Below are 27,212 nucleotides of genomic sequence, written 5' to 3' on the forward strand. Positions count from 1 at the left end.
AACTCAAGAACTCAAAAAACCTTTTAATGGAATAAACATTAGTAATAGTTTAAAAAAAAAAAAAAAAAAAGATAAGAGGGCCAGGTGTGGTGGCTCACATCTTTAGTGCCAGCGCTGAGAAGCAGAGGCAGGAAGATCTCTATGAGTTCAAGGCCAGGCTGGTCTAAATATTGAGTTCCAGGACTGCCAGGGTAGTACAGAGAGACCTGTCTCAAAAAAAAAAAAAAAAAAAAAAAAAAAAAAGAAGAAGAAGAAAGGAAAAAAAATAGAAAAAAAAAAAGAAGGAAAAAAGAAAGAGAAACAAAAGAAAGATAAACAGACATCGCCAGCTTCTTCCCAAATACCCTCTCACCATTTCCCACTCCAGCCCCACTCTGACCCTAAAAGCTAACTAGCCTTGCCTGGTTTTGAGCCTTGCATAAGATACCCAGTGTGTGCCCTTTCCTACCCGGCCTGTTCCTTCTGGTTCATGTACAATGTTACACATAACTGTAGCTTGCTTATTCTTTCTGCTACAGACACTCCATTGACTAAATAGCAGTGGCTTATGCGGTTCATTTTTTCCAACAAGGGGTGTTTGAGGAGTTTCTGATGAGGGACTGTTGGAAATAGCACTGCTTTGCTCAGGAACAGGTCCTTGGTGTAAATTCCAGGGAGAAGGAATGGGAACCCTGTTTTCCAGACTGTTTCCCCACAGAGGTCTCTGATGCCGCCTTCTGGACAGGAGCCACATGACACATCCAAGGGTGGCTCTCATCACTGTTCTCAAGATCTCACAGCAGCCTACGACTGGACCCTGACCCTACCTGGAAGCCACACCCCTGACAATATAATCTGGTTGGTGGTGCTAAGGCACCACCCAGGGCCACCCTTGTAACCGTAGTTCTAATTCATGTCCATGGTCCCTAGAGACCTGGATAGGTTAGGGATCTCAAAAGCCAAGGGAGGCTCCCCCGACCCCTCCTCATGGTCTATAGCTATAGCTATAGCTGTAGCTATAGCTAATCCTGAATAAACTGTGACCCCTGTATGGCAGCTGCTTGTGGAATCTTTATGGAAGCCGGGTGTTCTAATGAGGCAGCCCATAGCAGCCTCCCTGGCCCCGCCCTGCCCAGACCTGTTCTCTGTTTCACCACTGCCATTCCCCAAGGCCACCCAGCACCAGCCACAGCTTGCTTGCCTACCTGCCTGGGAGTTTCAACTGCCAGGACTCTCAGCAGAGATCTGAGGCAGCAACGGGCCATGGATGCCACCACAGGGTCCGTAGTCTACCACAAGCTGCAACTCTGGGAGCCTGGCATGGAGTCAGAAGAAGAAGAAGAAGAAATAGGAGAATCACCGATTCTCTCCCTAAGGAGACTCCAAAATACCCCCCGGTGAGTCAGCAAGGGCCTGGGAAGCCAATAACTCAGACAGGAAGACTGGCAAGGTCCTCTCTCTAGAGCCCCTGAGCTGGGTCAGGCAATCCCACACTTGGCTGAGCTCCAGGGATTTGGGGGCGGGAGGCTCTAGGCTGCAGACTAAATGTGAGACTGAGCGGGTCAATCAAAGAAAGGTCTGTGTATCTAAAGAGACATTGTATTAAGCCTGTCCCTGTCCTGTCCCAGCTTTGCCGGCCTCACCCCACCCCCATGCCACAGCACCTGCTAGGCCGGTTGGGACCTGGCTATACCTGGCTGAGCCCTGCTCCTCAGCCTCCTCTCTCATGTGTGCCAAGCCTCTTTCAGGCCTCCCTCTGACTGACTGGTTCCTGCCTCCCCTAGCTCTTCTGTAGACACTCCAAGCTGGCCTCAGTTTCTCCAGCTTTTTTCTACATCTGTGTCTTTGCCAATGCAGCTTCCTGGGCCTGTAATATCTCTCTCTCTCTCTCTCTCTCTCTCTCTCTCTCTCTCTCTCTCTCTCTCTCTCTCTCTCCTTGGCCAATTTATACTCTTGCAAAACCAAACCTCTTGGAGAAACACCCCTTGGGTCCTCTTGAGATTCTTGGGTGCCCCTCCATCCCACCCTGGCTCAGGCCTCCCGTTTCTGCAGGAACAAGATTGGTGGGCTGCCAGGAGCTTGGGCCCGCCTGTTGGCAGGCTTGCTGCTGCTGGCTGTTAGCAGCTCCCTGGCTCTGAGGCAGCTGCACAGTAGGGGCAGCCCAAAAGGAAACTTGGTTTCTGTGGCTCCTCCAGCCAGCAGACACTCCCATCACCCTGGTGTGTACCACCACAGCGCCATTATCAGCCCTGCAGGTCAGTGCTTGAGAACGGGGTAGGGGTCAATGGTCCAGGGCACCTCCCCATCACACATAGACCTTTCCTTACTGCAGCTACATGTTCACAAGTGGGTCAAGAGATGCTTGTTGCTGGAGGCAATGTCGTGGATGCTGGAGTCGGAGCAGCTTTGTGTCTGGCCGTGGTACATCCTCATGCAACAGGGTTAGGTCAGTGTGATCTGTGGGCCCTGAACAGAGACCCAGTGGGACCCAGTTAGTAACCTGGAACTCATTTGAGCAGTCAGTGACCATTACCCTAGCTATTGAGCAGGACATAAGATCTGAGCACCAGTCTTAGTCTTGAGTGACCTTTGACCCCAAACCGGGTCAGTAACTCATGATTTCAGGCTTAGTCAGTGACTTCTATTGCAAGCAAGGTAGTGAATGATTCTCCACCTGGGACAGCTGCAGGATCCTGACCCCAGTTCCAGCCAGTGCCTCTGACCCTTGTGTGGTTTGTCTCCCAACAGGTGCCACATTCTGGGGTCTCTTCTACAATAGCTCCTCAGGAAACTCAACTGCCCTAACAGCAGGTCCAGCCCAAATCCTGGCCCCTGGCCTGGGGCTGCCCACAGCTCTGCCTGCCCTGCATTTGCTTCACACACACTTCGGTCGCCTGCCCTGGTCATACTTGCTGGCCAAGCCTGCCATGCTGGCTCAAAAGGGCTTTGAGGTAGATGTACCCCTGGCAAGTGCATTAGCAGCCCAGGGCACAAAGGGGCTCTGTCCACTGTTCTGCCATTCCAATGGCACCCCACTGGGTCTTGGGGCACGAGCCACCAACCCCAACCTGGCAGCTGTGTTGCACAGAGCAGCACTGGCCTCCAGCCCAGATCGTGCAGGGAATGCCTTGCTGAATCTGCTGGTCAGAGACCTGGGGCTCAAGGAGCCCTCTGCTCAGTCCACGCCCTCCTTAGAGCCCGCACTGCAGCTTCTCATACCACAGGGCATCCTCTTCACTACCCCTGATCCCTCAGCAGGCCCAGAACTTCTGGAACTGCTGGAGTCTGCCCTTCACTCCAGGACAGTCAGCCCTACTTTCTGCCCAACACTCCTGCAAGCTGCCAAGACTCCAGTGAGCAGTGCCTTGGCCACGGTGGACAGCAGCGGCTCTATGCTCCTTCTAACCTCTTCAATCAACAGCTCCTTTGGCTCTGGACAGCTGTCCCCAAGCACTGGTGTTCTGCTCAGCAACCTGGTAGCCAGCTCTGCACGTAGTCCCTGGGCTTGCCCACTCATTCTCCGTGGCAGCTTGGATGACACAGAAGCCGATATGTTGGGGCTGGTGGCTTCAGGGACCCCCAGGGGGGCCAAAGCCATGACTTGCACCTTGTTCAATCATCTGGCAGCACCCCAAACCCAACAGCAACCCCGACATCAAGCCCAACAAGGACCCACAGAGAGCTCTGGCATTTGTGGCCAAGAGACCCTACTCCAGGTGGTAGCTCATGCAGAACATGCCCATGTCTCCAGCGTCCCTGGTGGCTGCGGTCTCTTTCAGGGGTATTAACAGAGGGGCAGAGTCTGGAGAGGGCAGAAGCATCTGGAACCTGAGGGCCAGACAGAGAAGGCCTAGCAGCAATGAGTGCATGAAGAGAATGTGTCTGTGATGTATTTGCTGCTCCATCAACCTACCCTCCATCCTATTCTGTTACCTGACTCTAGCTCTGGCATTCAGGACTGTTCCAGTCATGTTTCCTGGTACCCAAACTGATGGAATTTCTGGCTTTTTTTTTTTTTTTTATCAAATTAAGGGCCCAGAGGGTGGTGAAAAGGAGCCTGAGTACAATTCACCTTCAGGAAAAGTTCAGTGGAAGGACGCCAGCCCCCGAGTAGCCATTGAGGGGGGTTGAGGGTGTGGGATGGGAAGCTCCATCTTCCTCTGGACAATTCCCTGCTCATCTTTATCAGTTGGAATGGAAGCTAATAAAGCCCAAATCTCCCAGGGACCAAGTGCCATCCCTGCCTTTGGTTAACTTTCTTGTTAACACTTGAGATCCCTGATGTCCTGAGCAGCACAGATGAACAGCAGACCCAGGTGGAGCCTGGGCTGGTCTCTTTGAGCTTCCCCTGCCCCACCCACCTTCAGCTCCTGGCTACTAAAGGGATGGAACTGGTTGGCCCTGACCTCCCTGAGATCTCTTGGATACAACCTTCTAGAAATAGTTCCTCCAGCGTAGGGCAAGGACATACAGTAGCATGTCTCCTACCTGATGAAGTAAAAGGCAATCCTGATCTAATGCTTTGAGGGTTTGGGAGGGAGTTGTTTTGTTTTTCAAGACAGGGTTTTTCTGTGTAGCCTTGGCTGGCTCTAAACTCACAGAGATCTGCCCGCCTCTGCCTCCCTGAGTGCTAGGATTACAGACTGGACCACTGTGCCTGGAGAGGGTTTGATTTTTTTAATTAAAAAAGTTGTTTTTATTTTATATGTCTGAGTTCTTTGACTACATATATGCATGTGTACCACATGAATCCCATGTCTGAGGAAGCCAGAAGATACCTTTGGATCCCCTGAAACTGGGGTTACAGTTGTGAGTGGTTATATGCCTGCTGGGAACTGAACCTAGTCCCCTGCAAGATTAGTAAGTGCTTTTAACCAATGAGCATATCCACAGCCTCTATATATATTTTTTTTCTAAGACAAGGCTTCTGTGTAGCCTTGACTATTTTGGACTCCCTTTGTAGACCAGGCTGGCCTCAAACTCACAGGGATCTGCCTGCCTCTGCCTCTCTGAGTGCTGAGATTAAAGGTGTGCGCCATGTGCCTGGCACCAGAATGCTTAACTGTGCTGTAACCCCAGGACTAACGCCTCTGCCTCCCCCATGCTGGGACTTGGTTTTTGGTTTGTTAGGTTGGCTGTTTGGTTTTGGTTTTGGTTTTTTCGAGACAGAGTGTCTCTGTGTAGCCTTGGCTGTCCTGGACTCACTCTGTAGACCAGGCTGGCCTGAAACTCACAGCGATCCACCTGCCTCACCTCCCAAGTGCTGGAATTAAAGGTGTGCACCACCACATCCTATTATAATTTTGGAGTTTTTTGTTTGTTTGGTTTGGTTTTTGGTTTTTTGAGACAGGGTTTCTCTGTGTTGGCCTTGGTTGTCTAGACTTGCTTTGTAGACCAAGCTGGCCTTGAATTTACAGCAATCTGCCTGCCTCTGTCTCCCAAGTGCTGGGATTAAAGGCATGCATTGCCAAGCCTGGTTTTTTCTTTCTTTCTTTTTTTATAATTTTGTTTTTTTAAGGCAGAGTCTAAGTAATCTAGTCTACCCAGATACTGGGCTTACAGGCATGGACCACCAACACACTCAGCTAATTGTTTTGTTTTGTGGAGCTAGAAATCAAATTTAGAGCCTTGGCATGCTTGGCAGGTGCTCTACCACCACACCATATCCCCAAAGACAAACTAGTAGCACTCTTGCACCCCTGTCTTGAGACTCTGTCTCAAACAAAACACCCCTGGACTCAGTGACTCCACCATCTACTCAACTATCAAAGTTTTAGCATGGTGTCCTCTCCTTTGACCCAGTTCATCACCCACCCTGGCCAGCACCAGATTAGCCCAGGTCTGACTCCAGCCCAATTCACTGTTTCTGTATTTACAACCACCATGCCTGCTCAGCTAACAGTTTATTGTAAACATTTAAAAAAAAAAAAAAAAGTGAATCTGATGTAAATCCTTCCCTGCACACACAGAAGACATTCTGAACTTTTGGGCCTGGCCTGGGTCCTGTATAGCCTTGCATCCCCAGCACCTGCTTCCTTTCCCCTAAACTGACCTCACTCCCTGATCTTTAGAGATGAGAGGCCTTTGAAGTAGAAATGTCCTTGACCTGTTCTTTTGTTCCCTCTTAAATTTTTGCCCTGGGGGACAGTTGAGTCCTTCTTGTCCCTCAGCCGTTAACCCACATGTCACAGTCTTATCATACTTTCATCGAATGACCATTTTCTTAAATAGTATTTTAGGATTTACTGAATTTTCTTTTGGGGGCTGGAGAGATGGCTCAGCGGTTAAGAGCACTTGTTATTCTTCCAGAGGATACTGGGTTAATTATCAGCGTCCACATAGCAGCTCACACTGTCTATAACTTTAGATCCTATGGCTCTGACACCCTCATGATAATACACATAAAATAAAAATCAAATTTAAAAGTTTTTTTTAGCCGGGCGTGGTGGCGCAGGCCTTTAATCCCAGCACCCAGGAGGCAGAAGCAGGCATGTCTCAGTTCAAGGCCAGCCTGGTCTACAAGTGAGTCCAGGACAGCCAGGACAAGAGAAACTGTCTCGAAAAAACAAAACATACAAAAGTTTTTTTTGTTTTTTTTTTAAATTTTGTTGTTGTTGTTGGTTTGTTTTTTCTCAAGACAGGGTTTCTCTGTGTAACTCTGGCTGCCCTGGAAATCTCCTTGTAGACCAGGGGGGCCTCAAACTCACAGAGATCCGCCTTCGTCTGCCTCCCTCGTGCTGGGATAAAACAAGTGAACCACCACTGACCCACTTTCTTTTTAATTTTTAACAGGTGATGCTTTAACGTATTTCAACATTTAAAGGGCTCTCTCTGCTTTCTACCTTTCTTATTTTCCTCATAAGCACTGTTTTAAATGTATTTGGCTATTTATGCATCAACCATCTCTTCCCACTAGCAAGGAAGTCCACGGAAGCCGTGGCTTTGTTCCCGAGCACACAGCAGACGAGGATAGCCGCCGCAGGAGAGTCTAGGAATGGTTCCCGAGCAGACCCAGATCCTGGAGGAGATCATCCCGCAGCTTTTTCGTGGATTTGTTTGCACCGCCGGTTGTCAGGAACGCCTCCAGCGAGCAGAAAGGCACCCGGCGGCGACTCTACACACGTGCGAGCGCGGCTCCACCCACCGGAAAAGGGAGACGTTCTGCTCCCAATTCTCCAGGCCCCGCCCCCAGTCGGCCGCCCCACTGCGCAGGCGCTGAGACCTGACCTGGAAGAGACCGTCTTCAGAGCCCACGTGTTTGGTTCGGCATGGCGGAGATGAAGGGCCCCACGAAAGCTGAGCCTGCGGCTCCCGCAGAATCGCCGGAAGGCGACCGCCGCGGCCTGCTGGAGCACAGCCGCGAGTTCTTGGACTTCTTCTGGGACATCGCGAAGCCGCAGCAGGAAACGCGGCTCCAGGCCACGGAGAAGCTGCTGGAGTACTTGCGCACAAGGCCGAGTGTATGATGGCAGGGCCCGGGACGCAGTCACTCCTCTGTATGCAAGGGGGCAGGGTTGGGACCCTCAGGTCAGTGTGAACACGAGCGATGTTCTTGGTTCCGCAGGGTTCGGAGATGAAATACGCCCTGAAGCGCCTGATCACTGGACTTGGGGTGGGCCGAGAAACCGCTCGGCCTTGCTACAGTGTGGCGCTGGCACAGGTGAGGCGGTGTGTCTGGCAAGTGCGGAACCTCGCAGAGCAAAGGGTCGGGGTGTAAGGATGGGGCGCCACCGCGGCTGCAGGGTTAGGAGAAATCCAAGAGACTTCTTAGCGGATGCAGTTAACATTAACATGGGTGGGAGGAGGTGCCCAACCAACAAGCATGGCCTAGCTACACCAAAGTCCAGGCAGGTGGGAGATTTGAACCAGTTTTCTTTCTGACGCATGTTTATCAGGTGTATTTGCTACATACAGTTCCTGGAGGTGGTGAGCTTTGAGCTGCCTTCTACCTTCTGCGAAGTTGGGGAGCCCGCTCTAGGTTAGGAATGTAGCTGGTGTCAGGCCACTTCGAAATTTGTACAACAAAGTGCAATGAAGACTGTACGCCTTAGGGTCAGCCTGAAGGCAGCTCTGAGCAGGATCTGTGGATACGATGGGTTTTCCAAGAGGTAACAGATGAGCAGCCTAGGCCTTCCGAACTGGTGGAGACTGGGTGCTGTGCAAAATTCGGTCCCTTGGAAGCAGCAGACTATCTTTAGCACTTGTGGTGGGGGAAGGGAGGAATGACCGGGATTACATCTAGTATCACTTCCTGGGCCATTCCTCTGTCTTGCTGGCAGCTGTTACAGTCTTTTGAAGACATCCCTTTGTGCAGCATCCTGAGTCAGATACAAGAAAAATACAGTCTGCAAACAGTTAACAAGGTGAGTGTGGTCCTGCGCAGGCCAGGTTGCCTAACCCTAACCCTGAACAGGTGTGGGACCCCTCTTTACCTGTGTTTGGAATCTTTTGGTAGGCAATGATGAGACCCTCTCTCTTTGCAAACCTGTTTGGAGTGCTAGCCCTCTTTCAGTCGGGCCGCCTGGTGAAGGTAAGGGCTTGGGGTACAGGGGGACACAGACTGGTTTAGAGGTGCTGGGGAACAGAATAGCCTCGTTCACACTCTGCATTCTGTTGGTATTAGGACCAAGAGGCACTGATTAAATCAGTGAAGTTGCTGAAGACCCTGTCCTATCACCAAAACCACTTGCAGGGGCAGCCAATGAAGGCCCTGGTGGACATCCTGTCTGAGGTATGGGATCACAAGTCATGCTGCCTGGTTTTGGAAACTGAGGAGATTCGGGTTAGCGCACAGGAACACTAAGACAGATGGTTCAACCATGCAACTGGTATAAGGAGCTGTGAAGATGGTTTTACATTCCTTTTCCTGCCACCAGATATCTTAAATCCAAGTGTGTCTTTCAGGTTCACAGCACACCTCCATCCATTAGGCACCTCAAATGCTCCATTACCCTCTGTGGTGGCATCTTTGTGGGTAGTGAGGGTCTGCAACAGTGCTTGTCAGTACGTGAGTACGTAGAAGATAGTCTGAATACATTTGCCATAGTTATTTTGGTTAAGTTTGTGTCTGCGCTGTCCTCCTTGGGAAACTGAGGAAGGTTCATATCCAGAATCATTCACCACTAGTTCGGCCCTGATTGGGTCTTTCTGCACAAATAGAAGTTAATTCTGCACAAGCAGAATTAAAGTTGCAGCTTTCCACATAAGGCGATGTGTATATGAAACAGGCTGGTCCTCTAAAAACAAAAGAGGGATAGCTTTTTTTTTTTTTTTTTTTGAGACAAGGTCTCTCTGTAGCTCTGGCTGTCCTGGACTTGCTTTGTAGACCAGGCTAGCCTCCCTCCCAAGTGCTGGAATTAAAGGCATGTGCCACCGTGCCTGACTGAGGGATAACTTTTTTTTAGTGTAGCCCCGGGCCAGTTAGCCATCAAAAGGATGCTGGAGGCCATGGGGGGGGGGGGGGAGACACTGTGACCAGTGCTTTTTAACTGGTCCAATGCTTAGCAAATTGGCTGGCTGGCAGTGTACCAAAAGCTCATGCATGCATAGAGCAAGACCCAGAGGAAAGAGCAAAGGTGCTAGGAAAGCCACGTGTGCTCCCACTCCAGGTTCCAGAATCCATCTTCCAGGAGATCCTGCCAAAGGTCCTCAAGAGTGACTTGAAAGTGATCCTCAGCTCCCCTAAGCAGTTGGAAGTCTTCCTTTTGGCCCAGCAGAGGGTGCCAGCAAAGCTCGATTCACTGATGGGCTCTATTAACCTGTTCTCAGAAGAGAACATTCCCAGGTTTGAGGAGAGTGTGGGTTGGGGGCTCCTGCTGGGAGTGTCTCGTGCTCTGGGCAGTGTTTGCTGAGTCCCCTCTGCCCTCCAGTCTGGTGAACATACTGAAGGTGGCAGCCAGCTCCACAAAGAAGGAGAACAAGCTGCCCAGTGTGGCTCTGAAGCTACTCCACCTGGCACTTAAGGAGAACAAATTCTCAGTGTTCTGGAAGGAGGTTTTGGAGGAAGGGGTGATGAAGAAGCCATGCTGGCCATCCAGGTGTGTATGACACTAGCCTCCATTCCCCTCCAGCCGGGGTGGGACCTGTCCTGGAGCCCACCCCCAAAGCACCAGGTCTCTGAACAGGCTCTGCCTCAACCCTCCTTAGCTACATGTGTTTCCGCCTGCTGGGTGAGTCCCTTCCCCTGCTATCAGAAAAGCAGCTGCAGCTGGCCATGCGGGGAGACTTGATCCGCCATTTCGGGGAGCACATGGTTACTTCTAAGGTAGGTGTCGTTACATCTGGTTCAGTACTGCCCCAAAGGGCCAGATGATGGCTTCTTCTGTGTGACAGGACTGGAGGCTTGGCAAAAGTTGACCCTTTTGTCCCAAGGCCCACTCACTAGCAGGCCCAGCTGGCCATCTATTTGGAACACTGCTGGAGTCACACTGATTTGAATGGTTACTGACCCAGTGTGTTTTGTGTTTTCGTGCCTGTCACCCATAAGACAATGGTAGAAGGCGCCTTGTGCAAGGGATTGTCAGAAAGCAAGTAGCCTGGTGCTTGGCACATAGCAGTCATGAAAATTGGTAGGTTTTAAGCCCCAGCATGACACTGTAGGTAATGGGCTATCAGAATTTGAACCTAGGTTCCATGCCATATCAATTGTCCTCAGTCTTTAAGGCAGAGTACTGCTGGGAGCGGTGTAGACATTTGAAAGATTAAAGGTAGCCCTTGGTGGTGCTGGCAGTTAGAATCAGCCCTGCTGTGTACCAGGAGCCAGAAGCGCTAGCTTTGACCTAGAGGAAGAAGAGGTAGGAAGGCGGTGCTGCCTGCCTGCCTGCCTCTTCACTCTGGTAACCCGAACTCATGCTCATCTCTTGCAGCCCCAAAACCTGTTCAAGTTCATCCCAGAGATAAGTACATATGTGTGTACCTTTCTAGAAGGGTGCCAGGATGAGCCTAAGCGACAGGTTGCTATGATGGTAGCCTTTACATCCATCACCAACCAAGGTCTCCCTGTCATGCCTACTTTCTGGCGTGTCACGCGGTTTTTGAATACCGAAGCCCTGCAGAGCTATGTGGCCTGGTTGCGGGACATGTTCCTCCAGCCTGACCTGGACTCCTTGGTTGACTTCAGCACTGCCAACCAGAAGAGAGCTCAGGACGCCTCGTTTAACGTGTAAGTAGCGGGTGTCAGGAGCATTGAGGAGCCTGAAGCCTGAGTGGCATGGCTTCAAACAAAGTGGGGAGGGAGAGGTGTTAGCTCTTGACAGTGGCTATGGGATGCCCTCACTGATATTTGGAGGTTGGAGCGGGGTGTGGGTGGTCCTGCCACATGGGGTAAAAGAGCACCTTGTTTTTATTGTCATGTTTGACTTATGTGACCTCTGCTCCCAGGCCTGAGCGATCTGTATTCCGACTCCGGAAGTGGATCATCCACCGGCTGGTTAGCCTTGTGGACCATCTGCACCTGGAGAAGGATGATGCCTTGGTTGAGCAAATAGCCAGGTGTGTGAGGGGCACTCGCTGTCAGTGGCATGGCTGTGAAACTAGTCCCCTTGCCTGCTCCTTGTCCCAGGTCCCCTGGAGGCAGAAGCCTTCGGGTTAAGTTGTTGGTGGGGAATAGGCACAAGGAGACCTAGGGGTACCTCAACCAGTGAAGGAAAGAAACTCAGAAAGTGTGTGGCTGTGGGACCCCAAAGCTTCAGACTTGATCCGTGGATCCTATGGGCAGCCTTTGCCCCACACCAGCCCGCATCTGTGTTGGCTCCAGGGAGCAGCTCTGGTTCTGCCACTCCCTCTTAGGACACCAATGTTCAGATGGGAACACTAGAGAGAAATGGCCCTTGCGTGGTGCAGCTGACAGAGTCTAACCATGCCAACGCTTGCTGCGCTTCCAGGTTTTGCTTGTTCCATGCCTTCTTTAAGACAAAGAAGCCCACTCCCCAGATCCCAGAGACAAAGCAGCACTTCTCCTTCCCTTTGGATGACCGGACCCGTGGGTTCATCATTGGTGCCTTCTTCAGGTAGGTCTGGGCTGCTCAGGAGGGTCAGAGAGCCTGATGGGTCCAGGGGCTGGGTATGCTAGTGCGGTCTTGTGAACCCTACCTCCCCCTTATCCAGCCTGCTACAGACCCTCAGTGTGAAGTTCAGGCAGACACCAGACATGCCTGAAAGTGGGAAGCCCTGGACACACCGCCTGGTGCACTTGGCAGACTTGCTGTTGAACCACAGCCGTAATGTGGCCATTGTGACACCCTTCACAACACAGCAGCGCCAGGCCTGGGACCAGTGAGTGCATGGGCTTTCTGGGGGTGGAGCAGGATACCCTGTCCGCCTGCCCGTGGAGCCTGCAGTGTCCTCCTCCCTCCAGGATGATGACTACTCTGAAGGAACTAGAGGCCTGCTCCTCGGAGACCAGGGCTGTTGCCTTTCAGCACCTGCTGCTTCTGGTGGGCCTCCACCTCTTCAAGGTATTGTGGTCTGGAGAGAAACGGGCATGGGGCTCTCCCTACTGTGAGAGGCTTTGACAGGAGTCGGAGATGGAGGTTGAAGCTGGATTCCCTAAGCTAGCCCAGACCTGTGTGAACATTAGAGCACAATGGGGGAGAGACCACAGCACCCAGGCTTTCTGCCCAGGGCTGCCCTGTGTTTCCAGATGCCAGAAGCGGAATAGCCTGCTTTGGGCCATACACCCAGTGACTGAGATTGAGTCTCACAGTTCATCGAGCTGTGACTGATTCTTTGGAAGTGATGGGTGTGAAAGAAAGTGCTGCCCCCTGTAGGAGGGAGACTGCTTTGACATGTGGGACACTTAGATGCAATCATTTAGAAATGAGGCCTGGACTTTTTATATGTAGCTCCTAGGGCTTCCCCCAACCCCAAGCAAAGACAGCATGGTTGAGGCTAATAATGTTCCCGGGCAAATACTCTGTGACCTGCCACAGTTTCCTAAGGTATCACATTCTGCAGTTTGTATGCAGTCTTGGGCCCTCTAGTACCACACTGTCTCTTTTTTTTATAAGAAGCTTTACCTTTTTAAACTAACTTTTAAAAATTTATTTTGTGTGGTGTTATGCGCCATAGTACACATGTAGAGGTCAGAGGACACCTTTGGGGAAACAGTTCTCTCCACCAAGTGGGTCACAGGGACTAAACTCGGGGCACTGGATTTGGCAGCAGGTGCCTTTGCTCTCTTGAGTCATCATTTCCCTAGACCTCTGAGCCTCTCTTACCAAGGCTGCTTCAGGGCTTAGTGGCTTGAGTATCAGGACTCTTGGTAGCTCCCTTTTGGCCACTTGGCCATAGTATTTGCTTCTGATGCTTGATAATAGGCCTTGTTAGCAGCCTGTGGTTTCCCTCATGTGTCCCCAGACCCTCTGCATCTCTGAACTTGACTGGCAGAGGAAACTGCTGCAGTTCAGGTTTGTCAAACCCTTGGAGAAAAGGCAAAACCAGAGAGCAGGTACCTGCCAGTTCTCAAAGCCAGAGAGTTAGAGACCATTGGCCCAAATATGGCCTCTTGCCTCTCTGTCCACAGCATTTTTAGGCAAAAGTCTGCCTTCTAGGTACTGGGGCTTATCCCTAGCAAGATGCATTTACCTTTAAAACTAATGGCTTTCAAGTCTGTATCTAAAATCAGGAGTGAAGGATAGCCCAACATTGTGGGTTTGGCATTTGCGGGTCCTGTGGCCTTGGGTGTCCTTTTTGGCCTTGACTGTAGGTGTTGATGGGGAACTTGGGCTCTATGGTCTTATGACTGTACAAAAATTGTGTGAAAAGGCTCTTGGGATGCCCATTTTGAATGGTAAGGGTGACTGGCCAGGATAGGCCAGGGCCTAGCATACCTAAGGACTCGGGTCCAGTTCTTCTCTGACGTCTGCTGTGTCCTGCCCACAGTCCCCTGCAGAGAGCTGTGATGTCCTAGATGACATTCAGACTTGCATCAAGAAAAGCATAGCGCAGAATCCCCGCCGATCACGCTCTAGGGCCAAAGGTGTGTTATTGTTCCTGGGGCAGGCTGGGTAGCCAGGCTATCTGTTCCTGCTCAACCTTAATTTGCTTTCCCACTTGTAGCCTCCCAGGAGCCAGAGTGGGTGGAGGTGATGGTGGAGATCTTGCTGTCCTTGCTGGCTCAACCCAGCAACTTGATGCGCCAGGTGGTCCGGAACGTATTTGGCAATGTCTGTTTCCACCTTACTCCACGTGGTCTGCAGCTTATCTTGGCTGTGAGTTGGGGCCTTTGGAGACATAGATTATAAGATGGGTCCGCTGAGGTGTAGTGGGATGTGTCATATCTTCCCCTCTTCTATAGCTCTGCAGCATCATGAGTGGGGGCCATCAAAGTGCTACATGTAGCCCTGCCCAAGCCGTGTCCACAAGCTGTTCAAAAGGCACTCCTTACCTGGGATGGGGGGCCCTTTGGGAGTGACCTGAGGAGGGTAGGCATTCAGGGTGGCAAGTGGAGCTGTGGTCTGGGGCTTATCCTCAGGTGCTGAACCCTGAGGCACAAGAAGATGACAACGTGGTGGTCACTGATGACACGGATGAGAAGCAGCCGGAGCCTGGAGAGGTACTTAGCAACGAGGTAGAAAGTAAGGTGACTGGCTGGGGATAAGTCGTACGGTGTCGTTAAGGTGTGGCTTGCCTGCCTCCCACCCATAGGAAGAAGACTCAGAGAGTGAGGACAGTAAGAATTTGGCGAGTGAGGCAGAGAGTGTGGACAGTGAGGATGGGGAAGAGAGTGAAGAAGAGGACCGTGATAAGGATGTGGATCCAGGCTTCCGTCAGCAGCTGATGGACGTGTTGAAAGCTGGGAATGCACTGGTGAGCAGAAGCCAGGGGAGAGGGGGGATTTGTCCACCTACCTAAGGCCAGGCTGATGGCTGTTTCTGTGCCTCAGGGTGGAGTGGACAATGAAGATGAGGAGGAACTTGGGGATGAAGCAATGATGGCCCTGGACCAGAACCTGGCCAGCCTGTTTGCAGAGCAGAAGCTGCGCATCCAGGCCCGGAACGAGGAGAAGAACAAGGTGCAGAAGGAGAAGAAGCTCCGGCGGGACTTCCAGATCCGGGTGAGTGTGCAAGCAGTTGCCAGGTACTCTGAGCTGCCCTCTCTCCCATGGCCCTGCGTGGGCTGACTCCAGCCTTCTGTCCACAGGTACTAGACCTGGTTGAGGTGATGGTGACCAAGCAGCCTGAGCACCCCCTGATCCTGCAGCTACTTGAGCCACTGCTGAACATGATCCAGCATAGCATGCGCAGCAAAAGCTCCACCAAGCAGGAGCAGGACTTCCTGCACAAGACTGCCCGCATCTTCATGTGAGTGCTTGTGCTCCCTGTGTGAAGAGTGGGGGTCCTGAAGCTCTGGTCCTGTCCCAGCCATCAGAGTTACAATAGTTGGGAATTATGACAAGAGGGTAGGACACGGCCCTGTACCAGTCCAGATCACTACCTGTTCAGACTCTCCCTTTCCCTGAACACATAGAACTTGGTCTTGCTTTACAGAGGTCTGAGGCCACTGTTCCATAAGACAGATAGAGACAGGAGAGGTGGGTCAGGTCTATCTATCTCTTAAGTTGATTTCCTAACTGTCAAATGAGACTTAGGACTGCTCCTCTTGCTGTGCATGGCAGAGCAAAGTGGAGGGCCTTCTTTTGATCAGCCTTGGCTTGTCCATCCACAGGCACCATCTGTGCCGCGCCCGCCACTACTGCCACGAGGTGGCACCTTTTGCAGAGGCTCTGCATGCCCAGGTGGAGCGGCTTGTGCAGCAGGCTGGCAACCAGGCTGATGCCTCTGTTGCTCTTTACTACTTCAATGCCTCTCTCTACCTGCTGCGAGTCCTCAGGGGGAACACCACTAAGAGGCACCAAGATGATCAGAAGCTACAGGGAGCTGACACCGCGACTGAACCCAACAACTCGGAGGTGAGCCAGGGGCCAGCCCGGGACATTTCCAGTGAGTACTTGAGGTCAGCCCTTGTTCCCAGTCTCACCCTAGCTCTGTCACCAGGACCAGCCTGCCAGCTGTCTAAACTTGGCCTTTGTGACTCGAGTGTACTCGGCAGCACTGGAATCTCTTCTGACCAAGCGTAACAGCCCACTCACTGTCCCCATGTTCCTCAGCCTCTTCTCTCGATACCCAGTAAGTGCAGTGCAGGAGCCAGCCTGCCTCTTGGGAACCCTTCCCAGCCCAGTCCCCAGCTAATAGACCTGTCCTTCCCCAATCCCTAGGTGATCTGTAAGAACCTGCTCCCCATCTTGGTCCAGCATGTGGCTGGCCCATCTCGGCCCCGCCATCAGGTAAGGGTCTGTCTGAATCACCTGTGCAACCATCTCACTGAAGCCTAAGAGGCTTTACTGCTTTACTGACCTTGGCTGGGCTCATGCTGCAACACATGGTAGGCGTGAGGAAGTAGAGGGGCCTCGCTGTCTTGCCCAAGGCCTTCAGCGCTGCTGAGACCTCATCTCTGGCCTACAGGAGAGGGCATCCCCTGTCTGCTTAGATGCCAGGCTATCAGGGAGGCTAGCATTAAGTCAGTAAGGGCCAGAGTCCCAATATGAGGTCTTGCTTCAGTCCAGTTGGGACTACCGTCTCTTCAAGGCCCCCAGCAGCCCTTTTCCCATGTAGGAAGAAAGTGATGATTATAAGGCCCAGCACAGGTAGCCTCCTAAGCTTGTGTGATTTCCTGAGCCTTGGCCCAACATGCTGGGGCTCCTACTGACTGCATTGTCCTCGATGCAGGCTCAGGCATGCCTGCTGCTCCAGAAGGCCCTGTCTGCGCGGGAGCTGAGAGTGTGTTTTGAGGATCCTGAATGGGAGCAGCTGATTGGCCAAGTCTTGGGAAGGGTCACCCAGGTAACAGCTGTGAAGCTTCCACCAATTAACCCAGCGCGGGTTCCTGAGAGCCAGATTGTTTGGAACTTGAGGTTCTAGATATTTCCTCCCTCTGGGCCACTGTTATGTGTGGGATGTAGAAAGGCCTTGGGCAGTTCTCAGGAATGCTTCTATGTTGGCCTTCCTCCGCAGACCCTGCAGACACTCGGGGAGGCGCAGAGCAAAGGGGAGCACCAGAGGGAGCTGTCCACCTTGGAGCTGCTGAACACTGTCTTCAAGATAATCAATCATGAGGTAAGGCAGCTGCTGAAGAACCGGCTGCCTAGATGGAATAGGCAGCATATCCAGGTTCTGACAGTAGCCCTCCTGGGAGGAGCCTCACCAGATGAGTGTGTGGCCTGGGAGCCACATGGAGGAGCTTCCAGGGGGATAAATCTGGCCTTTAAAAAGATTATAGTGCTGCTGTGTTGATAGTAGTAGTTGACTTCAAAAGGTAAAGGGCCACATCAGGACCCAGCAGAATGGGGGCGAGGCTGTGTCACTATACATCAGAAAGCAGAGAGGCTTTAGTGACAGTGAAAAGAGCTGGAGATCAGTCTAGGTGGGCAGCAGTTTGGAAGTAGGCCAGTTTTCCAGGCACAGAATAAAGGGGCAGGGGAGGGGTGGTAAGGCAAGGCTAGGGAGGGGCAGGACTTTTCATGGGCCATCAGGCCGGGAGGCCACTGGAGATGGACATCTATCCGAGTTCCCTAGTTTGGAACCACTCTGAAGGCCCCTGGCTATGGGAAGGGAGACAGTGCTAGGAGCCCTTGTTTGCTCTACAAAGAAGGGACTAGTGACCTAAGAGATAGTGGCTAAGGATGAAGGAGCAGCTGGGAAGACCCGAGGCAATGTCATCTTTATCATTGGTACTCCAGCCTGCCTTTCCTCTACAGAAGCTGTCTATGGACCTCACTGCTCTGTTAGGCACGCTACAGAGCAAGCAGCAGAAGCTGCAGCAAAGCCTACAACAGGGGAATCACTCCTCTGGCTCCAACCGCCTCTATGACCTCTACTGGCAGTCCATGAGGATGCTAGGAGTCCAGTATGTTCTGGGAGAGGGAGGGACCCACACTTTGGGAATACATGTGGCTGAAAAGACCCACAATACTGTGTTCTCTCACTCTCCTGTATTCTTCCTTACAGGCGTCCCAAGTCAGAAAAGAAGAATGCCAAGAATATTCCCAGTGACACCCAGAACACCATAAGCATGAAGCGCAAGAAAAAGGGGTTTTTACCAGAGACCAAGAAGCGAAAGAAACTTAAATCCAAGGGTGCCACACCAGAAAAGGATGCTACATCAGGGCAGAATGCAGTGACAGAGGACGCCACGCCTTCTGCCCCTGGTCAAGACCAGCCCCCCAGCACAGGCAAGAGGAAAAGGAAGAGGAGGAGGGCCAACACCCCATCCCAGGTGAATGGGACACCTGTGGCCAAAAGTCCAGCTCCCAACAACCCCACCCTAAGCCCCAGCACCCCTGCCAAGACACCAAAACTGCAGAAGAAGAAAGAGGAGCTGTCACAGGTGAATGGAGTTGCTCCTGTGTCCCCCATAGAGCCTGAAGGTGAAAAGCATCATGAGAAGGCTCTTGTAGCAAAGAAGATCATAAGAAAGTCCCCCCAGTCTGCCCTGACACAAAAGAGGGCAAGGCGGTCTTTGGTCAGCAGGAGCCCCAGCCTGTTACAGAGTGGGGTCAAGAAAAGGAGAGTGGCCAGGAGGAAAGTGCAAACACCTTGAGTATGGTGTGGTATAGTCTGTTCTTCCTCTGCCTTCAGCAGCCCTAGAGACTCCTATTTTTTTCACCAGCATTTTAATAAAGAAGCCATGATAGATGACACCAGTCTCTGGCTTTGGGGAGTGGGTCCCCTATACTTAAGTCCTGCCCCTCCCCCAGGCTGTTCCACTGGAGAGCCACCAGAACATTTAAATAGGTTTATTTCTTCATTTACAAGAGGAATATATATTTGGCTTCTCTCTTAAGACTCTGAGATTCACAATCAGCAGCTCTAAAAAATAAAGGAGCAGTTCAGCTTCCGGAAGGAAGAGGAGGCAACACTTGGACCTGGTTCTTGTACAACAAGAAAACATTGCTGGGACCTCTGCTGGGGTTAGGGAGGGAGCCAGGCTGGTCTTTAGGGATAGCACCCTCTGCCCACCCATGTCCAAACCCCCAGGGTGCCCCAGAACTTGGTTGGGTGGGTACCACTGAAGCCATAGTCAGCAGGTGGGGGACAGCCACAGGGACTGTTGTACAAGTTGGTTCTGAAGTTCCCTATGGGTTAAAATGGCACCCCAGGACCAGAGCCACCTTGGTCACAACGTGCAGGGAGAGTGAAGCTGAGGATACGGCCCAGAGGTGACTGCAGAGGAGGGTTGTATGTGTGGGGGAACAGCATAATCAAAGGCTGGGGTGAAGGCCTGGCCCCTCAGTTACCTACAGGCACTGGTGAGCGGTTGGTTGAGAAGCAGTGTGGATAGGTGGGTACAACCTTCGGCAGCCAATCTGACTCCTTGGAAAGGGCTTATGTCATCCTGTAGGAGGGGGTGGCTTCTGGGGGACTGCAGGAGTTGGGGGGGGTGTGATGGTGAGGAAATAGGTTCTCAGCCCCTGGTGTGGGCAGAAAAAGCTGCCTACCTGCCAGGGCTTTCACCCCTAGTGCTGCAGCTTCCTCTGAAGGGGGTGGTCCCACCCGGGAAGAACCAGCTAAACACAATTTCCTCCCTGATGACTGTCCCAGCCAGGGAGCACCCAGCTCCATTTGCCAGGCTGAATTTGATGTCCCCAAGGTCAGAGCCTAAGAGTGGGAAAGTGGCCCCATGGATCAGAGCCTTTGGGGGACCTCAGAACTGGTACTGAGGTCCTGGGACCTGGGCCATATCTTCGTACGGCCCAGGACCTGTTTCTTCAAAGCCGTGGAGGGTGCCTTGCATGGCACACAATGGAGGAAGCTCCTGCTCCTTCGTTGCACTGAGGGAGGACAGAGGTTCCCTCGAGGTCACATGGGCTAAGGGCAGGCTAGGCTCTCCCCAAATACCCATTGCAGGCTGGCTTCTCTCTTGGCCCTTTAGCCTCCAACCTGGGCTGTAGTTGTGTCCAACTGAGTGGCTCCAGCACACACAGTCCTCCAGGTTAACGGAGGAGGATGCAGCTTCTTGTAGATAGGGCCACTCAGCCCTGGGCCAGTGAGGGTGGGTACCCAGCTGCAAGTCACACAGGAAACTTTGGGGCAGCCCTGCAGGCCCAGGATGCTGGAGGATCTCTCCTAATCTAAACTGCAGTTCATTGCTGTCCCAGCGGCACCTGTGGGAAGGGTGTCAGGTCAGAGGGGAATCTTTGGGAATTGTTCCAAAGCTGGCTTCCGTCGCGGTTGCGCCACTGCTGTGGGCTTGGGGCTCTGACCCTGGTTTTACATTACCAGGAAGCTTTAGCCTCTAAGGGCTAGGCCATTAGGAAGGTCAGGGTAGGACTTGCACCCTGACACATCTAGAAGATTTAAGAGGACTGCAGTTCCTGGCAAGTTCCAGGGCTGACCTATGGTCACAGCCCTTCTAGGGAAGGGAGGGAACTGATTTACTGGAAGAAGACAGCTCCCACAAATTCACAGATTCCCTGTAAACATTTCAGAAGGAAGAGGGCAGACCCAGGGCAGAGGGGATATGCTTAAGCAGGAGATGGCTTGGAAGGTGTTTTGTTCCCTGTTCCTTCACACCCCTCCCACAGGGGCTTCCTGGACTGCACTCACCACTTCAGACTTTCACGGATGCAGGCGGCATCACCAGCTGGTTCACCCTGAGGGAGAGACGGGCGGGGGTCAGGGTGGCACATCAGCGGGGACTGGGCCCAGGCACGGCTCTGGCACATCGCATCACTGGGGCCGGTAGACCGGAGGCGCTGGGCAGAGACCTCGTCAGCCCCAGGGGGAGGTGGGAAAGCCCAGGGGTAGGGAGAGGAGAGGAGAGAGAGAGAAAGGAATAGAGAAAAGAGAAGAAAGAAGTCAGAAAGTGAGAGAAGGGGATGGTTCTCCCAGCTCTAAAACCCTGTTAACTCCAGAGGAAAACCCATATTTAGAGTTAGCACAAAAGAGCCTGGCATCTGCCAGCCTGGGCCACTGTGGGCTGGCCTGAGGCATGGGAAGACTTGGAGACAAGTGTTATAGAGCTGGTCTCTGCCTCCAGAAGGTCACCTTGCCATAGGGGTAAAGTAACCCACTGTCTTCCCCCACCCTACGGTAAAAGCTGTCACAGTCCCTGCTTCACAGCATACCCACCCCACCCTACTCACTGCTGCTCAGCCTTGGCACGATCGCTGAGGAAGAAGAGAGCAGTGGCAAGGAAGAACATGCCACCCAGGACCACAACAAAAGGGCACAGCATGAGGGCATAGCCCAGGCTCAGAAACTCCCAGAGCGGGGAGTCCTTGGTACTCTGGCGGATTAGGTCTGAGATCTGTGGAGATTAGGGTACAAGTGTCAGAACGAGACTATCTTCCTTGTCCCACCCCAGGGAAGCCTCGCCCTCAGCCACTCACAAAGCCAATGAGGTAGGGGCTTCCAGCGTCCCCCAGCAGATGGGAGGTGAAGCTCTGCAAGGCCACAGCAGTGGCTCGTCGAGTGGGGATGACAACATACTGCAGGAGAAAGGGCAGGTCAGTAGGCTCATCCCTGTGGCTATGACACTTCTTTTTTTGTTTTGTCTTTTGTTTTCGAGAGAGGGTCTCTTTGGCTATCCTGGACTCACTTTGTAGACCAGGCTGGCCTCGAACTCACAGTGATCCGCCTGCCTCTGCCTCCTGGGTGCTGGGTTTAAAGGTGTGCAACACCACGCCTGGCTGTGCTATGACACTTCTGAAGCCACCACAGCCTCAGTTTCCTGTTCTGGTATCTTCACCACTCCCAGCCAGCCCTGTACTTCCCTGTTCACCACGTGGGCTTAGCTGTTTTTGTCAGCTCCATGGGGCCTCTTCTCCATCTGTCTCTCCTATGTGGAGCCTTGCAGCACCCAACAGCACATAGCTTCAGTCCACATCCCCTGATGGCTCTGACAGGCCCTGGACCTCTCTCCCCATCACATTCAACCATGGAGCACGATTTGGTTATCAGTTGGCACAGGTTTTCAGGCCAGAACTCTTGGAGCATGGAGGAGCTGAGCTAAAAGACTCTTCCTTTCTTTCTTTCATTTTTTAAAGATAGGGCCGTCCTGCTTAACCCAGGCTGGCCTCAGCTTGCTGTGTTCCTGGAGAGAACCTTCATTTCTGAGGGGTCACACGTGGAGTTGTGCAGCTCTGGACGTAGGAGTCTAGCCTCTCGGCTTCCTGCCCTCCCTTTCTATAAGCTAAACACCTATCTCGGTTCCTCCCATGAGGACTTAGCAAGGCCGAGGCTGGCTGAGATGGAGAAGATGTGAACTAGACTCCTACCCCGAAAGAGCCTATACTTGAAATCAAGCGCCCCGACACTGGAGGCTAAGAACCACTGGGCCCAGGTCATCTAAACTAAACAGAGCAGGCCCTGCCCCCACTTTAAGACAGAGGGGAGAGACCAAGACACAAACACAATACCAGGTGCTCCCCAGCCCTAAGCTCTAGCTACTCTCACTGTCCACGACACCTGTCACTGTGCACACTGTGAGCAGCCAGCACTCTCAGAGTACCCTGTTGGTGGTGAGAAGACACGGGGTCATCTGGATCCAAGGATATTGCATGGCCCCATTTCCACCACTAATTAGTCACTTAGCTGGGACACTTAATGAAACTGGGACATGATTTCCCTGGGACCCAGACCCTGCCAACAGCTCTCGGGGACTCTAGGGGTGGGGGTGTTACCAGGGGAAGGCATGCTGCCCAGCACCAAAGCCACTTGATTCGGTCTTGCCACCCTCTTCACTTAGAGGTTATGTAGTGACCCATCCCTGCCCTTGTGGAGGCACTTGGCCTACCACCTCTACAGTGAGTGTATAATGGGTGGGAAACAGAGGCACTAGTGAGGGACACAGGTATGTGGGAAAGCATAGAGTGGAGTAAGGCAGGCTTCCTGGAATGCAGGGAATACCAAGACCCCTAAACTCTGGCCTCCTGGCCTGGGCAGCAGCCCCTAAGTGGGCAGAGGGTATTTATTCCCCTGCCTCACCACCTACTACTCTATCTCCAGTCCTCTGGAGTCTTCTGACCCGGATCTAGAGGTCCCCCCACTCCACCCTGACCAAGAGCAGGAGTCACACTCACTCCTGCCACCCCCACCCCCGCTTCACTCAGAGCTACAAGTCACTAGGCCCACAGCCCATCCCCTGTTCCTCCTGTCCCCACCCAGGAACACAGGCCCAAGCAGGCCGCTCAGACAGCCCTTTGTCCCTGGCCTGCTGGTCTAGAGGCCATTGTTGGCCCTGTAAAGACAGCCTCTGTCTGTCCAGCCAGCCGTAGGCACCCAGCAGGCATGCCTGGGACCCAGCCTGGGACTCGGCCTGAGCTGGCAAAGCAGAATGCCAGGACACTCAACTCCTGGGGGAGGAGTGCTGGCAGGCAGCACCATTTCAGTGCCAGCCTGGCACCACCAGCCTCCTAGCCATAAACCTGAAACTGGAGACAACCCTGCCTCTGCACCCCCACATCTACCTGCTCAATTCCATTTCCAGGCCCTCCCTTCCCAGATCTGAACCTCATATATCTCTGGTCCCCTCCCTGACTCTGTGTTCCCCTCTCCCACCAACAAGCACTACTTACTCTTCACCCAACCTCCTAAGCTACCCCAATGAAGTTTAGAAGCCTGAATCAGTCAGCACAAGGTGACTGTGGCCTTCCTGGCTCACCATGAGGATGTCCGCAGTGATGGCCCAGTTGGAAAACAGTAGTGTCTCCCCAACAAAGATGCAGATCTGTTCACAGAGGAGAAAGCAACCATGAGGGACAAAGGGCAGGGACATAGGCCCATCCCTACAAGAACAGAGGGTCCAGCAAGTAAGACTGCATGCACCCCTAGCCCAACCTCCTGTGGACTCACATAAGCGCCCACAATGCTGGTTTTGGCAGCCACAAAGATGAGGCAGATGAAGATGGCAGATCCCAGCATGCCCACGGCACACACTAGTGGGTCAGCGCGCTGAGTCCGCAGGCGGCACCAGCGAGTGGCTCCCGCGCCTGTGACTACCCCCAGAAAGCCGGTAAAGCAGGTGATGGCCCCAAAGATGAGGCTGTGGGAACAAGACAGTAGAGTGTGATTTGGGTAAGGCATGGTTGAGACAGTGGCATCCAGTCCCTCAGGTCCAGGCTTTACCTGTCTTTGGCTCCACAGGGCGGGCTGTTGCAAGTCTCTGCTGTCTTTTGTACAACTTGAGCGCGGTGCAGATAGAGGGGAATCCACATGCCCAGGGCCCCTGTGGCGAAGGACACAGCGGATGTGGCCAGGGAGGAGAAGACGTAACTGCGGCTGGGGGAGAATCCAGGGAGGGAAACTGAGCTGGAGCAGCAGCCAGCCCTTACTTACACCAGAGCCCAGGAGGCAGCCTGTTCCCCCACAGCCAGCCACCTGCCGCCTCCCCCAGAAAGAAATGTGCTTTCACAGGCCCAGGGGAGGGTCCAGGGTGCAGGAACAATACACTCTCAGGCCAAAATGTCATTCGGCACCACAGGCAGTGGAGATGGCAGTTGAGTGTGGGTGGGCCCACACTGTCAGCCAGGCCTCCCCCTACCACACCTGCACAGCAGCACTCACTTGCGGATCAGGGCCTTCATGTCTCGGAGCCACGAGGTCCGTGCTTTGAGCTGCCCTCCGAGTTGATCAGCATGGCCTCTCTTAGTGGCTGGGACCAGGATGAGAATGAGCGTCCCTGTGATCATGCCCAGGACAGGGGACACCTGGTAGGATGGGAAATATGAAATTTGAATGCCAAATTGACCATGTATATCCTCCACAGGAGGGCTCAGGATTAAGAACAGCGGCACATGCCTGTAATCCCAACACTCAAGGAGGTAGAAGCAGGCGAATATCTGTGAGTTCGAGGTCAGCCTGGTCTACAAACTGAGTACAGGACAGCCAAGGCTACACAGAGAAACCTTGTCTCGGGGGGAAAAAAAATGAAGTCCGCAAGCTTCTCTCTACACAGAACCAAACGCCAGCTTGTTTCCCCCAGCCGGGGCGTTGTGGGCTGGGGAGTTCTTCTACATGCACCCCATCCCCACCCTATGGCTCACCCTTCCTCCCCATCATAAAATTCCACGGTGGCTGCTTCCTTCCTGCTTTTGAGGAAAAAACACTTTGTCTTAAGCTTCCGGTCCTCTGAGAGACAGGGGATCTCTGTTTCCTCCGATTGCACTGTCCTGGGGCCTTGGTGACTTGCCCCAACCCTCCAACAGAACAGGAAGTGGCTCCAGACCCTAAGGGCCCCCACACAGAGGTCCTGTCCCAACCTCTCCCTAGAACAGAGCCAGGGCTGGAAGCAGGAAGCTGCGCTGTGGACCTGGAATTTCCTGGCACGGTGAGAGAGTCCTCATCCTCTCCACTCCCGGGTTGGAGGTAGGGTTCCCACTCTGGACTGAGGCCCTGTGGGTTACAGGACTGTCTGACTGCTTTGAAACCTCAGCCTGAACTGATGAGAGAGACAAGACCTCAGAGCCCACGATAGTGTAGGGGGACAGTCAAAGCCTGGCCTCTGGGAGCAAGACCTGGAGTAAGGAGCTAAATGGGGGGGGGGGGGCTTGGGGTTAGACCCTAGACCTTACCCGCAGGGCCCAATGCCAGTCTCCAGCTGCCTGCTTTACGCTGGAACCCGTGATGTAGCCCAGGCCGCTACAAACAAGACAGACACATGTCAGACAGAGCAGCTAGGCTGAGTGGGAAGTTCTTGCTTTCCTCCCACCCACCCAGCCTGTGGAAGAACAGGTCCAAGAGTCCTCTACAGCGGCAGCCTGGTTCCCTGTCTGCTTAAAGTGGGGTTGGTGAAGTCTAGGGGACCTTGGCACTCTTCCCACTGATTGTGGCACTCCACACTTACCTGCCCAGTGGGATGGCAAAATAGAAGACTGACAGCATAAGTGTGCGCGTGTTCTTGGTAAACAAGTCGCCGATGATGGTGGGTGCTATGGTGGAGTAGCTGGCTTCACCAATACCTACTAGCCCTCGGGACAGGACCAGCAACCAGAAGTACTGTGGAGGAGGACAGAGGATGTTGGAGGACCCACAATTCCTAGGCTTGCTCATCCCTATCCCATTTCACTCCAGTCCTGACAAGGTCCAAGAGCCAGGGAAGAGATGGAACCCAGGTCTAGCCTGGACAGTGGCATAGCCACAGCCCATACAGCGCCCTGGGTACCACTCAAAATGATGGATGTGACTGGGATTGGTCATTCCCAGGTTGGGAGAAGACAGGGCCCTGGGTCCCTAGAAGCACTGGGGGACTACTGTTCACTTGGGGGCATCTTTGCATCTCTGGCCTCACTTCAGGATTCAAAAGTCACCTTTCCTCTGTGCCCCTCCCCCAAGCAGGGAGGCTGGACCAAACCTGACCTCACTGAGTACCCAGAGTGTGCATGGGGAGTGGGCACTGTCGCCTACTAGGCTCAAAGCCCCTCTTCGATTGTACACATCAAAGTCTAGCAATGGGGGGAAGGGTGTGGCCATGTCAGCTGCCAGTGGCCCAACTCCTTTGATATGGACTGGCCCTCCTCTGGCCCACAGCTGCCCAGGGCCTGAGAACCCAGGCTGGCCATGGTTTACCTGTCCCACCCTTACTACCCATCTGTCCAGCATTGCCCACATCCATTTCTCCCCTGCTTTCCCTGTTGTCTCTCTCCAGCCATCTCCTGCCACCTCTCCGGACCCTGGCTGTCTCTGGTGGAGACTGCTGACCCTCTGCATTGGCCTCATCTCACTCTCCCTGGGTCCTGACATTCCTTTCCCTGCAGACCAACTGCCCACAGCATTTGCCTATTTTTCTATTGGGTTGTCTTGCCTTTTTCGTATAGATTTATATTTGCTTTTTCTAAATCACAGGACTAGATCTTTTGTCATCTGTGCCTCCATTGTTCTCTGTGCCTCCATTGTTCTCAGCCTTCGATTTCCTCTGTTTACCCGATTGCACCATTCATGGGCTTCCTGATATCTAATTTGATACTGTCAAATCTTGATTTTTTTTCCCCCCTCCATGCCTTGTTCAAGAAAGCCTTCTCCAGCCTCAAAGTACAGAAACATCTTATTCTCTTTCATGTTTGAAACAATTTGGAGAGCCATCAATCTTTCTCAACACTCTAGCATGCTAAGGCAACTCTGTCCCCACCCCACACGGGGCTGCCAGCTTGATGCTGTCTGCCCAATCCTGCGCAGGTAAGTGCCAAGAAACAGCACTTCCTGTTCCCTCTGTGCTTCCAACAAATGGATGAAAAGGAG

The 27,212-nt window shown here is 52.9% G+C and overlaps 3 protein-coding genes across 5 annotated transcripts in view; 2 read left to right on the top strand and 1 right to left on the bottom strand.

Moving 5' to 3' along the window:
- Positions 1–1,028: 1,028 nt before the first annotated feature.
- Positions 1,029–3,978, top strand: Ggt6 (gamma-glutamyltransferase 6). The gene is made up of 4 exons (XM_051168084.1): positions 1,029–1,376; positions 2,032–2,234; positions 2,312–2,425; positions 2,728–3,978. The coding sequence occupies exons 1-4, from the start codon at positions 1,030–1,032 to the stop codon at positions 3,765–3,767; spliced, it is 1,704 nt and encodes a 567-aa protein (XP_051024041.1). The 5' UTR covers position 1,029; the 3' UTR covers positions 3,768–3,978.
- A 3,224-nt stretch (positions 3,979–7,202) lies between these two features.
- Mybbp1a (MYB binding protein 1a) lies at positions 7,203–19,184 on the top strand. Of its 2 annotated transcripts, none has more exons than XM_051168222.1 (26): positions 7,203–7,439; positions 7,544–7,639; positions 8,259–8,342; positions 8,435–8,509; positions 8,603–8,710; positions 9,588–9,763; positions 9,849–10,016; positions 10,126–10,243; positions 10,845–11,140; positions 11,359–11,469; positions 11,862–11,987; positions 12,085–12,252; positions 12,335–12,434; positions 13,861–13,957; positions 14,038–14,189; positions 14,453–14,548; positions 14,626–14,787; positions 14,864–15,034; positions 15,121–15,281; positions 15,646–15,889; positions 15,975–16,106; positions 16,196–16,264; positions 16,707–16,820; positions 16,992–17,093; positions 17,735–17,883; positions 17,985–19,184. In XM_051168222.1, the coding sequence occupies exons 1-26, from the start codon at positions 7,248–7,250 to the stop codon at positions 18,574–18,576; spliced, it is 4,059 nt and encodes a 1,352-aa protein (XP_051024179.1). In that variant the 5' UTR covers positions 7,203–7,247; the 3' UTR covers positions 18,577–19,184. The 2 variants fall into 2 exon arrangements, with proteins under 2 accessions (XP_051024179.1, XP_051024180.1); XM_051168223.1 differs by having other exon boundaries at positions 7,204–7,439; positions 14,453–14,533.
- An 854-nt stretch (positions 19,185–20,038) lies between these two features.
- Positions 20,039–27,212, bottom strand: part of Spns2 (SPNS lysolipid transporter 2, sphingosine-1-phosphate) — a 36,670-nt gene continuing 29,496 nt past the window's right edge. The window contains exons 4-13 of one of the 2 annotated variants that reach the window (XR_007833109.1): positions 25,822–25,973; positions 25,550–25,616; positions 24,543–24,685; positions 24,105–24,257; positions 23,832–24,021; positions 23,641–23,706; positions 21,368–21,466; positions 21,122–21,285; positions 20,583–20,743; positions 20,039–20,140 (exon numbers count right to left, since the gene is read on the bottom strand). Coding sequence is in view for 1 of the 2 variants with exons in the window: in XM_051168224.1 (XP_051024181.1) it covers positions 20,587–20,629; positions 21,122–21,285; positions 21,368–21,466; positions 23,641–23,706; positions 23,832–24,021; positions 24,105–24,257; positions 24,543–24,685; positions 25,550–25,616; positions 25,822–25,973 (1,077 nt within the window). In the remaining variant the exon portion in view is untranslated. The remainder of the gene's footprint in view (positions 20,141–20,582; positions 20,744–21,121; positions 21,286–21,367; positions 21,467–23,640; positions 23,707–23,831; positions 24,022–24,104; positions 24,258–24,542; positions 24,686–25,549; positions 25,617–25,821; positions 25,974–27,212) is intronic. The other variant, XM_051168224.1, reaches the window with a different exon arrangement.

This window comes from Acomys russatus, chromosome 25, assembly GCF_903995435.1.
Source record: "Acomys russatus chromosome 25, mAcoRus1.1, whole genome shotgun sequence".
NCBI lineage: Eukaryota > Metazoa > Chordata > Mammalia > Rodentia > Muridae > Acomys > Acomys russatus.

What these genes read in the sequence shown, in the direction of transcription:
- Ggt6 (XM_051168084.1), top strand. Translation starts at nt 1,030, where the DNA reads ATGGCAGCTGCTTGTGGAATCTTTATGGAAGCCGGGTGTTCTAATGAG. An exon ending in CGCCATTATCAGCCCTGCAG is followed by an intron (nt 2,235 to 2,311) that starts GTCAGTGCTTGA and finishes TCCTTACTGCAG; the next exon opens with CTACATGTTCACAAGTGGGT. An exon ending in TCCTCATGCAACAGGGTTAG is followed by an intron (nt 2,426 to 2,727) that starts GTCAGTGTGATC and finishes GTCTCCCAACAG; the next exon opens with GTGCCACATTCTGGGGTCTC.
- Mybbp1a (XM_051168222.1), top strand. Translation starts at nt 7,248, where the DNA reads ATGGCGGAGATGAAGGGCCCCACGAAAGCTGAGCCTGCGGCTCCCGCA. An exon ending in CAGGACGCCTCGTTTAACGT is followed by an intron (nt 11,141 to 11,358) that starts GTAAGTAGCGGG and finishes CTCTGCTCCCAG; the next exon opens with GCCTGAGCGATCTGTATTCC. An exon ending in ATCACGCTCTAGGGCCAAAG is followed by an intron (nt 13,958 to 14,037) that starts GTGTGTTATTGT and finishes TCCCACTTGTAG; the next exon opens with CCTCCCAGGAGCCAGAGTGG.